General features: G+C 45.1%; 1 protein-coding gene across 3 annotated transcripts in view; it reads right to left on the bottom strand.

The window, feature by feature from the left end:
* PLD5 (phospholipase D family member 5) overlaps positions 1 to 15444 on the bottom strand; it is a 400444-nt gene that overhangs the window by 183145 nt on the left and 201855 nt on the right. For all 3 annotated transcript variants that reach the window (XM_045981914.1, XM_045981916.1, XM_045981915.1), the window contains exon 3: positions 11475 to 11643. In XM_045981914.1, coding sequence (XP_045837870.1) covers positions 11475 to 11643 — 169 coding nt within the window. The remainder of the gene's footprint in view (positions 1 to 11474; positions 11644 to 15444) is intronic.

Genomic DNA, 15444 nt, shown 5'->3' with positions numbered 1-15444 from the left:
GGGAGTCTGGGTCTCCTGAGGAACGCTGCTTGTGTGCCTTTTCTACAGAACCAAATCCTGAGAACTGAAAATAAACAAAATAATGAATTCTAAATGGAGCCAACTAACGGAACATTAGTATGCATCCTAATTTTATATTCATTAATTTACACGTTTTATTTTTCCCTATATCCCTGCTTAAAAAAAAAAAAAAAAGAAGACAGCAAGAAGTTGGCCATCATCATATAGTAGAAATGCAAGCAAGCCCCCAGTTCCACAACAGAACAAAGGATGAAATGTGTGTTTTCCAGGTTGTAACAGAAGATTCTGTTTTCTCTGGCTGCCTCACGCCAACCTACTAATTACAATACACCAATCTCTTAATTGCAACAGTCTCAAAGAATTTTAATCACTTAAAGAATCCAGTCTCCACCAACCATGCTCATCTCCTTTAAGACAAAATGAAAAGCAGGAACTGCTGTGATTTTTCTCTAGACTACAAAAAAATTCAGAAAAAAAAAATTCCAATTAAACATTATGATGAGGCTGCAAAAGTATTGGGTACTTTTCTGACTTTTACATGGGAGTGACCCTGACAAAAACAGGATTCTCCTGGTTCCAGAAATACCTCTGTGTTGCTGACTGTGGACGCTGTCTATATGAGGAATGAATGAATGACGTCTCTTTCACTACTTGGGAAGGGAATGGACCCACTTTGGGACTGGAGGGGTGAGAAAGACAGGAAGAATGGAAGAGATGTGGAGAGCACAGGGCCCTAGCTGACCCCTTCAGACGACAGGTTTCCTAGGGGAGCTTGAATCATACAGTGATTCTAACAGAAAATGTTAATAATACCATTTATGAGCCAGCTATGAACATGGTGTGAAACCAATGGGACAAGGAAGAGGTTTCTAAGTTCGGTACAACAGAAGTCCTTGGTTGTTGGTTAGCCTACATCTTTAGTCCATTAGGAAGAATACCGCTAACAAGGAATGAGAAGGCTACAGGAGGGACCAACTAAGTCACACTCAGCTGCAGCACCCTGGTCCAAACTGCAGAATGCGTCCATCAGCATCAAGGTGAGATCTCTCAATGTTGCCTGGGTATAGGCGTCTTCAATTTAAAACCAAAACAAGGAGCAGAAAACCAACCAATTGATTGCGCAGCAAAAATCAGAAGTGGCCATAGGTTTGAGAAGACCACATGACTTCCTTTGGATTCAAAATTGGAGATATCAGTTGTTCAGAGAGATGTGTGTGTTTGGGCACACACACAGGTGTGCGTGAGCAGATGGATGGAAGCAAGACTGTGTGGTTGTGTGTTTGTGTAAGGATTTTGTACTTAATAAATGGAATCTACAATTGTATATTTAAAGATAATTTGCATAATCCTTCTTATCTACCCAGAGCTTCACATTTTTAGAAACTGTTTCTCTTTTAATTTGATGGAACCATCCCAGTTTCCAGCAGAGCGTAAAGCATATAAGACGAACTCATTATCGGTTAGTAAAATCAAACTGATGTGAGCTGGAGTTGCAGTGTGCACGCAAATAACATTCATGAGCTTAACAAACACGTAGTAAAATGGCCAAACACTGTTCTATGCTCTTCTCATACATTAACTAGTGCGATCCACACAGCAGCCTATAAGGCAGGCTCTGGGACCCTGGTCTTGCTGATGAGGAAAGTGAGGCCTAAAGTTCAGCACCTTACTCAAGGTCACACAGTGGATAAGTAGATAAAAAGGAACCTGAGCCACTCCCTCCTCACTCACCTCTACGGTCTGCCTACAACCTACTGTGTAGAGATGGGATCTTGGCTTGAACTCTCCCAAACCATCCATGGCTCCCTGAACTTTCATTTGTGGTACCACTAAATTGAGCAAATACCACCACGTTTTTTAAATCAGAATTTTTCAAAATTAATTGTAATGTACCATGAATTGGCAACTGTGACTCACGGCAAACAAGTAACTAGCTGATTCCATACAAAGGCATCTCAAAGATTCAGTTGCTGCAGCCCATTATTTCATTTGGTTTCTGACAGCGAACTCACAGAGAATAGGGTTGTGTTTTGTTTTTTTTTTTTTTTTTTTTGGTTTCTGGTGTTTTGTTTTGTTTTTTAACTCAATGAATCAGGTAGCTCTGCAATCATCAAATCACATTTCCTGGCTTTTCCCAAACAGTCTTGATTTCATAAATCCCCATTACCTTAGCCCGTAAATTGGCAATCACACAGTCCTGGAAATTTCAGTATTTCGGGGTCTAAAGTCATCATCCGAACAGAAAGAAACAAAAATCCTTTGCCTGACCACATACTTTGATCACATTTGAAAATATGGTTACCATGGAACCACAGAGATCACTAGCCCTTGACCTGGCTTTCACACAGAGGAAAGTCACGGAAGGAAACAGATACAATACTAGCAGAAGGTAGAAAAGACAAGAGTTTTTCAGGGTAGGAATTCAAACAGCAACCTGTTAGAACTACAGATTAAAACTGCATTTTTAACGAATGCGTTTATACACACACACACACACACACACACACGTCCAACATTCATCATCCTGTAGATCATGACCACCACACCCTCTGCTGAAATTGCTTCTCACCCAGAGAAGACACAGACGTCCTGTGCCAGGCTGATCTGTGTCTCTTTTCTGCTGAGCTGGGGCCTGCCTGCAACCCCGTGCCCATTTCTCAGGGTATTTTGCTTCCAGTATTCTTTTGTATTATTACATATTATAATGAGTAGATGGGATGAATCTGTTATGGTTCCTGTTCATTCATGTGTCATGGTTTCCATGTAGGACATTTCAGGCTCTGTTGATTTTGAAGTAAATACTGTGTTTGACTCTAACTCCTCAAAATAAAAACCTTTAAAAAAAACATATTCAGGGAAAATAAGCTGTGAACCTGGGTCAATTAGCATTATATTGGAACATCTTTAAAAAAAAACTTCAGATTTTCTCACTCGGGTTATTAGGGTGTGAAAGGTTTTTTTAGCATTTTTTTTTAAGAGCGCAACAAGCCAATCAATGACTACATCACAGTATTTATAAGGTCTCGATAAAAACAAAAGCATGCTCACAAGTCCAAAGATTAGCCACCCAAACTCTGAAAGGAATTTTTTTTTGGGGGGGTGCCATATAATTGTATTGAGGACACTGCATTTTCTACTCTCAAGATAGTGCTTATAAAGTACAATGTTATTTCCTTTCCCCACACACATAAACCATGTTCACATACTAAGAATGTCCCATTTTTTACTATAGCAGCTCAACTTTAAAACTGCCATGAGAATTTATTACAAATTTGATCCTTTGTTGTTTTGTGTAAAACAATGTTAAATATTAAATCCAGAGTCTTGAATCTCCTATTGCATTTGAAAGGTAAGATCAGGTAAAATTTAAATCGAACAGGCATTCAGCCAGTACCTTCTTTTTTTTAGGAATGGTAAAACTTAGTGGCCTAAAGGAAACAGAATCTGGGATTCTTACTGCACCTGGAGAAACAAGTTGGTGGTTAAGGGCCTGCTTTCAGGACTTGGGTTCCTGGCCTCATTCTGGACCTCTGCAAGATTAACCTCCACTGGCAGGAGGGAGGGGAGGAGAGAAGGGAACCAGCTTCTTTCAAAATAATCTTTAAAACCCAAGACGTGTGGTACTTAGACAAGTTCTCCTGGGTCCCTTTGCAAATACTGCTCTAGAGGTCAAGGGGGGCATAAGGGAAGATGGGACATGAAGCTAATCAGGCTCCAAGAACCATTTCTATTCTACAGGCTTGCTTGCTCTCTCTTTACTTTTAGGTATTCGTTTTTCTTTTAAGATTTCCCCATTCACGAAATCTATAAAGAGCTTAGCAAACTCAATACCCAAAGGACAAATAATCCAATCAAGAAATGGGCAGAGGACATGAACAGACATTTCTGCAAAGAAGACATCCACATGGCCAACAGACACATGAAAAAGTGCTCCACATCACTCGGCATCAGGGAAATACAAATCAAAACCACAATGAGATACCATCTCACACCAGTCAGAATGGCTAAAATGAACAAGTCAGAAAATGACAGATGCTGACGAGGATGCAGAGAAAGGGGAACCCTCCTACACTGTTGGTGGGAATGCAAGCTGGTGCAACCACTCTGGAAAACAGCATGGAGGTTTCTCAAAAAGTTGAAAATAGAGCTGCCCTATGACCCAGCAATTGCACTACTGGGTATTTACCCTAAAGATACAAACGTAGTGATCCGAAGGGGCACCTGCACCCGAATGTTTATAGCAGCAATGTCCACAATAGCCAAACTATGGAAAGAACTTCTATGTCCATCAACAGATGAACAGATAAAGAAGATGTGGTGTGTGTGTGTGTGTGTGTGTGTGTATATAATGTAATACTATGCAGCCATCAAAAGAAATGAAATCTTGCCATTTTCGACAACGTGGATGGAACAAGAGGGTATTATGCTTAGCGAAATAAGTCAATCGGAGAAAGACAACTATCATATGATCTCCCTGATATGAGGAAGGGGATATGCAACGTGGGGGGTTTGGGGGTAGGAAAAGAATAAATGAAACAAGATGGGATTGGGCGGGAGACAAACCATAAGAGACTCTTAATCTCACAAAACAGAGGGTTGCTGGGGGGAGGGGGGTGGGGAGAGGAGGGTGGGGTTATGGACATTGGGGAGGGTACCTTACCCCTGGGGCTAATAATACATTATATGTTTATAAAAAAAATAAAAAATAAAAAAAAATTTTAAAATACCAAAAAAAAAAAAATAAATAAGATTTTTCCGTTCATCCTAGTGCAACAGATTCAACTCTGCCAGGATCTCAGCCCCATGAGGGAAGGGATCTCGATCTTGTCCACTGCTGTATCCCATACACTCTCAACAGGGCCTGCACAGAGGGACCTCAGCAACACCTGATGGCTAGCTTTCATCATCTGGCTCTTGAGAGGGTCAAATGTGATCACGTAAAATACTATGAAGGCATGAATAGAATTCTTGCAAATACGTTATTAATCTAAGAACCACCCTTTCATTTATACTTTTTGTCTCAAAGCTAATGCTTGGGCTGACTCGCCAGAGGACAAACCTGTTTGTAGACTCTTACTTCCCCGTGGGGCTTGAAAGTTCTAGAAGTCTGGCGCCCGCATAAAATGTTAACACTTCTTTGGGACAGAGGTAGGCAGGGCAGACATTCTAATTTGTATCACCTCGGTTTTTGTTGTTTTCCCCTCGCTTTTTTCAAAAAATGGAAGTAGAGTTGGTGAATAATATTCGCTTCAGCTGTGCAACGTGGGGCTTCAACAGTTCACATTGGACAGTACATACCGTAAGTCTAGAACCATCCTTCACCACACAACGCAGTTGTTACGACTAAAGACTAAAGTCCCGCTGCTGTACTTTACACCCCCATGACTTCCTGACTTTATAACTGCCAAGTCTCTAGCTTTAATCCCCTCCCCCACCTTTGCCCATCCCCCACCTTAGAGCCCACAGTCCAGACCTGGTGCTCGAAGGGTGGAGACAGCATCATCACTCGGCCAACAACGGACCACACTGGAGGGCAAGGAGAACCTCCGCTATGGTACTCAGCAGGGACAACCCGCAGGGATGGAAGAACTGTTCCCCCCATCGCTCTCACAGCGGGTTTAAATCCACTTAACCTGGGAGCAGGTGAAACCCCTCGCTCCTTCCCGTCTGCGCATGCGGAGCTCTCCTCGTGCAGACTCGGGCAATCACACCCCGCACCTGCAGAAACCGACTGCTTTGAATCTGCAAGGTGCCTGGTGCTGTGAGAGGTCCGAGAAGTCCGAGGCGCAGCCAAGAGGCGTCTCCTTGGAGGGAGCCCTAGGACCCCACCAGAAGACATCAGTTCTAACCGGGCTCTTTTCTGCAGGAGTGGCTGTGAGCTCAATCACAGACAGGTTATTGGCAGTAAATTGAAAATTTTCACTGTTGCCAGGAGGCAGGTTGTTGGAGTGACCCGAACGAAGCTTCCAGGCGCAGTCTTCTTTCCACAAGAGTAATGGCCACCTGAAGCCACGCGACCTACAGATATAGTCTCTTCTTGACCAAGCTCCAGCCAGGCTCTCTCTGAGGCCTCTTCTTCCCCTGGGCTCAACCTTGTTTTGTAGAAACTGTGGGCTCTCAGCACAAATTCTCTCATCCACCCCGCCTAGAGGTCCCTCCCCTCCCTCATTTAAAAGGCCTGAACAAAATGCTAAGTTTTTTTTTATTTTTTTTTATTTTTATTTGTTTATTTACAGCATAACAGTGTTCATTGTTTTGCCATCACACCCAGTGCTCCATGCAGTATGTGCCCTCCCTATTACCCACCACCTGGTTCCTCAACCTCCCCCCCCCCCGCCCCTTCATAACCCTCTGGTTGTTTTTCAGAGTCCATAGTCTCTCATGGTTCATCTCCCCTTCCAGTTTCCCTCAACTCCCTCTCCTCTCCATCTCCCCATGTCCTCCATGTTATTTGTTATGCTCCACAAATAAGTGAGACCATATGATACTTGACTCTCTCTGCTTGACTTATTTTGCTCAGCATAATTTCTTCCAGTCCCGTCCATGTTGCTACAAAAGTTGGGTATTCGTCCTTTCTGATGGAGGCATAATACTCCATTGTGTATATGGAAAATGCTAAGTTTTTAACAGCTCAAGGCAACGCCCCAGGATGACCCCGCCCCCTTAAGGTTCCCGCTTCAGAAATCTCAAAAAGGGGGAAAAGAAGTTGCTATTTGTTCCCGCGCAACACCTGACCAGAGGGCCTCTATCTCCCAGTCTCGGTGGGAGGTGAGGAACCTTTTTTTTTTTTTTAAGATTTTATTTATTTGACAGAGAGAGAGATCACAAGTAGGCAGAGAGGCAGGCAGAGAGAGAGGAGGAAGCAGGCTTCCCGCAGAGCAGAGAGCCCGATGAGGGGCTCGATCCCAGGACCCTGAGATCATGACCTGAGCCGAAGGCAGCGGCTTAATCCACTGAGCCACCCAGGCGCCCTGGAACCTAACTTTGATAAGCACCAGTTAGCAAACCCCAGATGGGCTTCCTATGGACCAATCCCCGTCCCCACTTTTTATAAACCTCTACTTCCCTGGTCCGGTTTAAGCTCCTGCTGTCCCCCACCCCATTCCCTCATTCTCCCTAAAAAAAAATGCTCTATCATCTCTGTACAAATCTGAGTTCTGACGTTGTGTTCACTCGCGCCCTCTTCCCGTTTGCTAAAATACATCCTGTTTTAAATCTGTCCTTACAACGTTAACCAGTGTCTGCCTCTGTTTTTGTTTGACACAATCCATTCGACCATTCGGCAAATATTTCCTGAGCACCTAGTACACGCCCAGCATCACACGAGGCACTGTTATTCAAAGCAGACCCAGACCCCATTCATGCTCCCTGGGCAGGACAGAATTCTGACCATGAACTAGGACCCAGCCTCTGTGTGGCCCATCTTCTACCCCACAGCATGAGTGACGAGGAGGGCTGGCTGGCCTTATGGCCAAAGGGGGTAGTTCAGACCTTTTCAAACGTTTCTGAGCATAGGAATCAGCTTGGGATCTCGTTGAAATGGAGACTCTGAATCAGGTAGGGCTGGGGTGAATACTGAGAATCTGTATTTCTCATAAGCTCCCAGGGAATAAAGATGCTTCTGGTCCCAGGACCAAACTTCGAGTGGCAAGAGTTTGGCCCACCCCTGAAGGATTAGGGTAAAAGCAACGAGAGGCCAGAGGTCCATCAGGTAGCTTTGGAGAGTCATGTCCATCTATACCCCTCATCCAGGGACTCTACTTCTCTGTAAAGCCATGTGAGCGCCCCTGTTCCACTGGTTTGACCCACCATGCCACAGTCCCCAGAACCACCTGTCCAGACTACCAGATGCTTCGCTTACTGACTCAGTCCCAGAATCAACCTGAATCCTGCAAATGGAATTAATGGCTGCCCTGGGCAATACCGTAGGTTCTCTGGGACCCCCAAGCCTCATCAACTCCCAGTCTAGACAGAAATCCTGGAAGCGAAGCAAGATTGAGGGCAGAGTCAGAGAGAAATAGTAGTCACCGGGAAAAATAAAGCCTGTTAGCAAAGATCACTTTGTGGCTGGGGAGAAAAATCCATCATTCCAGGGGCACCGCATTTCAGAAAAGAGTTCTACTGGGTCACCAAGTCCAAGAGTAAATGCCAATCTTCCCCCTGTGTGTTTGGCACCCCCGAGCTCTTTAGGGATGCCCACGAGGTTGACAGCCTGGGGTTCGCGCAGCATGGACAGTGCAGGTCTGGGCCCCAGCATAGAGCACGGCTCAGTGAGTCAAACTAAAGCTTTGCAGTTCTTGCTAAATTCAGTGGAATGAGCTGGTCTTGTCCCGGACAAGGGAAAGACCACTGGAACCATCTCCCACTTACACCATCAAACCTGCGAAAGTAAACTGTTTTGAGTTTGCTGCCAACAATCTCTCTTTCCTGAACGGGCATAGTTCTCCTGGATTCTCTTGCCCCTCCCCTAGATGTGGGCTGCTGAACCTGTGAACTTGCTCTGGCTAACAGAATGTGGCCAAAGTCATGTTCTACGAGCCCAGGAATTCAGAGGTCCTGCAGTTTTCACTCTCGTCCTCTGGGGATCCAGCTGCTTGCTAGAAATTCATGTTAAGCTTATTGAGTGATGAGTGTCCACTTGGGGTGAACGAGAGCTGGCCAGTCCCCAGAGCGCCAGCCCAGACTCAGTCACTATCCCAGCTAAACACAACCACATGAGTGGTCCCAGCCAACACCTACAGGAGCACAAACTGTGTGTCCTGTTCGCGGAATCATAGGAAATAATACTCGGTGAGTTTTGGAGGTGTTCGTCTCGCCACAGCAGATTAAGGAAAAGTATCTAGTGTAGCAAAAACATAAGCCACATGACACGGTCTTTGGGATTGGGTGATTGTGGATGCTGGAATCTCATTCCCACTCAAGGCTGGAGGAAGAGGAAAGAAATGGATCTGGAGCCTCGAGGGAGTGACAGTGGGCTACTTGGCAACATTGCCACCTGCCCTAAAGCAGAAAACAGAAAGGGGGTCTAATGGGTTTGGGGACCTGGCTGAGAGGATCGTTCAGGCAGGTTATCAAAGTGTTCGTGGTCTATGATAAGAAGTGCTGTTCTGTTTTCATGCAAAAGTATGAGAAAATGTAGAGAATCTAGAAGACTCTCCTGATTCAACAAAATACTCTCCAAGGAAGAAAGAGCCTCAGGGTCAAGAAGAAATGACAGTCGTGGCAGGAAGGTTCTTTGTCAAGGTTTCAGAAAGACTGAAAGTGGTGGGCGGTTCACAGGCCCCCTTGGCCAGATGAAGAGCTCCCAGAAACTTTCTAAGGGGCAGGTCCTGAAGCATCCTGAATCACAGTCCAAAGCAGAGAAGACCCACTGCCAAGAGTTTGGGGTCAGGGTTTTTGCTACCAGAGTGGTTCATGACTGGATACAAATTAAGTCTACAGAGGCTGAAGGGATTGAAGGGATTGTACCATTTTGTTCAAAAAAAAAAAAAAAAAAAAAAAGACAGAGCTGCTTTAAAATGAACCGAGGTTTCTACCTCTACCAGCAGGAAGCCAACGAAGAGAGTCAGAAGCAAACACAGGCTATTTGTTACGGAAAAGAAAGAACACAGAGGGGAACAAAGCGCTTCTGAGAACCACAGATTAGCAAAGCACACCCAGGGAGCAGAACCGGATCCTAGGCTGCAGCATGCCCTGTTCTCTGAGCTTGGAAGCCTGGCATGCTGGGCTGGGCTGGATTTCAAAACTGCTATGGGCTCAGGACTGGTCTGTGTTCTCCATCCCCATCCCCACCACTTAAACCAAAGTGTGTACTATAGTTACCTTATCCTGCCTCCCCGTTAGAGGTCGGGAATGTGTGTGTTGGGAGACATATGACTTGTCTTCTAGTTCACAGGTTTCTAAATCCAGAAAAGCCCCTATGAGTAACCTCAACCCGATTCAGACCTGGTGCAGAGGAGGAGACCCTGAACTTTGAGCCTTTGCTGTAATGGGGGAGGGTGGTGAGGACTGCATTTAGTAAGTGGAAGAGATCTGGACTGCGATGGCCAGAGTGGACTATGGGATATAATTTGCAAAGAGGCCTGCCAACAACCTGCCTTACACCCGGATAGATGCTACTCCTCCCACCTTAGATTATGACCTGCTTTGAGCAATAGGATGGGATAGAAGCAGCTGTGATCCCGGAGCCCACATCTTAAAGGCCTCATACTTTCTGCTTTTGGCCCTTTACGATATAACCACCCCTTAAACCACCCCAAGTTCAGACTTGCTTATGGAATGATGAGAGACAGGCAGAGAGAGGTCCAGGTGGCCCCCAGACCTTCCAGCCTGCCCCAAGCAGCACGACGTGGATCCGAGATGAGTTCTCCCTGCTCAACGCCACCCAGAATCATGACTAAATAAGTGATTATTATTTTTGATCCTGCTACATTTTGGAATGATCTATGCAGCAGCAAACACCTGACCTACCTGCGTAAACAGGGGAGGGAGAAAAGGGCAGAACACGATTAGTAAATTTATTTTCTTCTTCAATATGGCCTTTGTGAGGGTTTTTTTTTGTTTGTTTGTTTGTTTTTTGTTTTTTTACCTATTTTCTGATTTCCTTTGACTTTAAAAGAGTACAACTGAATGAAAGGGTTGAAAGCAGCAATGAGGTAGTGATTATAGGCTTAGTGTCAACACATTTTATATACGGTGACAGAACTGATTTTCTCGGTGACCCAGATAGGACGTGTACGTACAGACCAGTGCTGGAATACCTGTGTAGAAGAGCCTGGATAGCTTAGCATTCTTGTGATCATACCAGCACAAATTACAAGAAACCAAACAAAAAACTGCTGAAGAGAACCAGGATCCCTTTCCTATCTCCAGGACACTTCATTCAGAAATCATTTAGATCATTTCAGCAGACTTCTCAAGGCTGTTCTTGGAATGAACACATTTCTCTCTCCTCGTCACTCAAACGGGACAGAGTCAAGAATATACAGGTATAATGGGAAGTTCGATTCCACTATTAAAAAACAAAAAAAAGTTGGCTCTGTGTCCTCCAGGCAAATTAGGATACCAATTAACCACATAAATGCCTTGGCAAGCAGGCACGGGGTTCAGGCCACGAGCATGCAGGTGGAGCAAAGCAGAATTCCGGGGCGTGCTGTCAACGGATACCGTGGTGTGAACAGCGTCCCCCAAAATGGTCCAAATCAACAGAGAGCCTAGAGTATGCACAGACAAAACACGAGTTTGCCCTTGAAAACCTGGTGTTCTAGCAGGAGCTGTGCGGACACACGATCAACGAAGGCACATACACACGAACGCGATGATGTACGGGTACTGTGGGTAGGGGAGGTAGACTGAAAAAGAGACCTTGACCTGGAGAAGTGAAGGCAAGAAACATGAAGGCGCGGGAGATGCACGTAAGTAAAATCATCACACACAGAGAAGATGCAGCTTACCTGACATGCTGATGGATGACTGTGGTTGAGATCCCAATGGGAAGACACTATGTCAACAGACTTTTGGGCCATGTTGAGTAAGTTCATCCAGCCTTGGAAAAGTGATAAGTGAAATGGTGCATTTTCTGAATAGTTAAGGCCTTCAGGAATATTTTCCACCAGGGCAATTCTTAGAAAAGATTTTGAAAAACAAACAAACAAAATCTAGTCAAATTTGAAGCCACAGATCTTTATACATGCACACAGAGACATCTGGAACATACTCTACTTTTTTCGAATAGACACGTTCCTCATTATTTACATTTTCTGCCAGAGGCCTCTTACATGTCCCTTCTGTTAAACTTCCCAGCTGTGAGAATTTAGATGCTCTGGTTTTCTCCTGGTTTTGCTCATATTTCAGGAAATCACTGCATATGTCCTAAAGTCCAGTTTCTAACTACCTTTGGAAAAAATTCAGAGCTTCCTACACAAGCAACTTCCTCTAGTAATACATTCCTTTTTTTCCTATAGCCATGCAATTCTTACATACAAGAGCACTTCTGTGAGCTACTTTAGGCCATAAGTTACGCTTCACATACCTCATTTCTAGGACAATGTTGGGCGTATATGGAACTAATTTTGAAGCTGAAATATTATGAGTTTTTTTACTACTGGAAAATAAAAATAATACATACTATTATTATTGCTTAGTATCTACTGATGCTTCCCAGCCCCAAAGCATAAAATGATATGAGGAAATATTCAAAACCTGCCTGTGGGAGGATTCTAACAAAGTGTGCGATAATGAATGGATACAATAATTGCAATAATCAAAACTTAAATAAGACACAATAAAAGCATCCCAATAAATGTGTTTTGTCCGTTCATACTCCCATGCATATTAACAATACATCCACTGCCCCGTTTCTGGTCAGTATGGAGGTGAAGACGGTGTGGTTTTCACTCCTGAGTTAGCCAGGGGACACATAATGTTTAAATAAAGGAATGAACTATTTTCCCCCCCATTTCAGAAATGGAAATTATCCTGCAACTCTTGATGGAAAACTGCACACCTGTAAATGCTTCCGGTATAGAGATCCGTTTCATTAGTGGCTATGCCTCCCCAGTGCTGGGTACATAATCAGGGCTCAAGAAATACCTAAAGAATGAATTTCTACTTTCAACACAGCACCCGGCACTCCTCACTGAAACTGTTAGCTGTTTCTCCTAATGAGACTTGTCCCATTTAGCAAGTTTAGAAACAAAAGCAATAGTCTTAGTAAAAAATTTTTTTTAGTTCTTGTGCATTTGATGACTATCACAGCTAGAATGGGGTTGGGTGTGTGACCCAGAGACTTCCACAATTTGGGGTTCCCAATCATCCCACTGCCATCTGCAATCAAATTTAATGTTTGTTGAGGTCTGATAAGCAGAGGCCAGGCAGCACGGAAATGATTGTGACAAATATCCCTAGTCCTCTGGAATTTACAGTCTGGAGAGGGAGCCTATCTCACACATAATAATTCAAACGGGAGGCAGGCGCTATTCGGCAGTGAAACAGGAGTAGGAAGTTTAATTAGATAGATAATGCATCATCCAAAGTACGACTGTGCACGGGCAGGAAGGAGAGATTAATTCCGGTTGAGGCTTGGGGGCATGGGAAATTGGAGGAGGAGGGACTTGAAATGTGTCTGTGGATGAGCTGAAGGGGACAAGGGGTCTAGGTAGAGGAAGGAGCCTGCCGAACTGTATCCTTGGATATTTGTGAGGTGAGCCTAGGAGGGGTGAGGCGGGAGGGACAGGAGCTTGTCTTGGCAGAAAGGACGGACGGCACCAGGAGGGTCACACCGTGGCTTGGACTTTCTTTGGTGCGTTTGGGAGCGGCCCAGTACACCAGGGGCTCACCCGCAGGCCCACTGCCTGCCACCGGAAGGAGGAAAAGGAGACCCGGAAGTGAAAAGCCAGTAGAGCGTAGACATGGCTGAGCCACCTCAGGAAGGTAAATGAGAAATCTGAATTCAGTCAGTGGGAATAAGAGGCGTGCAGGCAATGTGGTTTTAGGAACCGAATCTGAAAAGATTTAGTGTTTGATGGGCTTGATGAGGTGAAGGACGAACAGGCAGGAGCCAAGGGTGACAGATTTTCCTCTAGGGTCGACACATGGTCTCTTAACGGGGCGACCATAACCATCTTCCACGGTCTCCTTATGTGGATTCTTGCCCCTCCCAACTGTGGTCCATACGGTACTTGGCGTAGTCATTTAACAATGTAAACCTAAGCTCTGCTGCTTGACGAACACCTCCTGTGGGCTTCCCCAGTGTCCTTAGCGTGATGCCCACCCCAGTCCCCTAAGATGGTTGGCAAGTGTTTACAACTAGTTCGGTCCTGCCTCCTCATAGCCTCACTGAACTCAAATGTCCTCTTTCAACTTTACACCAAAGCCACAGCAGACACTTCGTGCATATCTTCCCAGTCACCATCCCCATGCTACTATGCCTCAACTAACCAACAAGGTCCTAATTCTTCTGAGAGACTTCCCTACCCTCCCTCAACTAGGCTAGCTCTCCCTCATGACCAAGGCTTACATGACCAGCTACTCCCCCTCCAACCTATTCCCTCTCTTGAAATTACTTGTTCAAGGCTGACTTTCCCTGATAGATGGTGGGGTGCAGGAAGGCACTGGCTCAGTATTGTAGCCCTAGTGCCTAACCTATTGCTCAGGGCACAGGAAGTAGTCAAAGAATCTCTGCTGAGTGTCCCTGAAACTGGAACAACTGGAAAGAAGGGGGTTGGGGGGCGGATCCATTGATGGGATGAAGGTAGACCAAATAGACCAAGGATTGGGAGACATCATCAAGGGGGGGAAAATGAAGAGAAAAGTAGCCCAAAGCCCAACATGGAGAGTATTCTCTGTTGGTAGAGAGCGAAACGGACAGGGATTCAGAAAGGACCAACACAGAGGCAGGAAAGCAAGAGACGTCCAGAAGGACTTGGTGTTTGAGAAGCCAAGATGAGACAAATTAAAAAAGGTGGAGGGAGGGGACTTTTTAAAAATCTACTTCGCAACCTTTGACAGAGGTTGATGTTGGGTATTTTTAACCTCTGTCCACATTTAAAGCCCAATTATCTGTGTTAATTGAAGCATGAGGGAAAGAAACCCCAAATAATATGCAGTTTCAGCCTCCCCTATAACCAGATGATATGTTTTTTTAAAAGGTTCATCCATTTATTTTAGAGAGAGAGAGAGAGCAGGGGGAAGGGCAGTGGAAGAGGGAGAGAATTCTCAAGTGGACTCCATGCTAAGCGCGGAGCCCACCGCGGGTTTCAGTCCCAGAACACTGAAATCATGACCTATGCAGCAGCTAAGATCCAGATGCTCAACCGACTGAGCCACCTGGTGCCCCTGGAGACTATATTTAAAAATCAAACCAGAGAGAATCCCTCTGACCAAAAAAAAAAAACAAAAAACAAAACACAACAGCTGCCAACAAAAAGAAGCGACTAGTTTTGATTTCACTTCAGGGCAACAGGCAAGCTCAGGAAGATATAGGAGACCCAAGAAGCCCAGACAAATGGAACAGATGGGATGAGGATGTGGAGGAAGTGCCCACCTGTCACTGGCTCTTCGCCATCCCTTTCCTCGAGGCACACCCTGTGGCACCTGGCAGGCAAATGAGGATTTCCAATCTCTTCTAGAAATCTTCAGACCAGGTGTTCTTACTCTTGGATCCATGGATGAGAGTCACAGAACTCTGTGAGCCTGATCTTTAGTCTCCCTGCTCTCTAACTGAAATACAACAGTCCCCCCAGTCAAGAAGACAGGCAAACCCCACAGGAATACTAGAAGCACTTAGGAGTCCATCCCCAGGGACAATCAGCCTACCATGGTACGGCTGCCACGAACATCTCCAAGTAGTCAGCACGGCTTTCAACTTCTGGGAGATGTCAGCTCTTGTTGCTTCATGAAGAGGTAGTGCACGATATACCTTCC

This window comes from Meles meles, chromosome 17 (assembly GCF_922984935.1).
Source record: "Meles meles chromosome 17, mMelMel3.1 paternal haplotype, whole genome shotgun sequence".
Lineage (NCBI taxonomy): Eukaryota > Metazoa > Chordata > Mammalia > Carnivora > Mustelidae > Meles > Meles meles.
The sequence above is the reverse complement of the archived record's forward strand: the minus strand, read 5'-3'. Positions and strand labels throughout refer to the sequence as shown.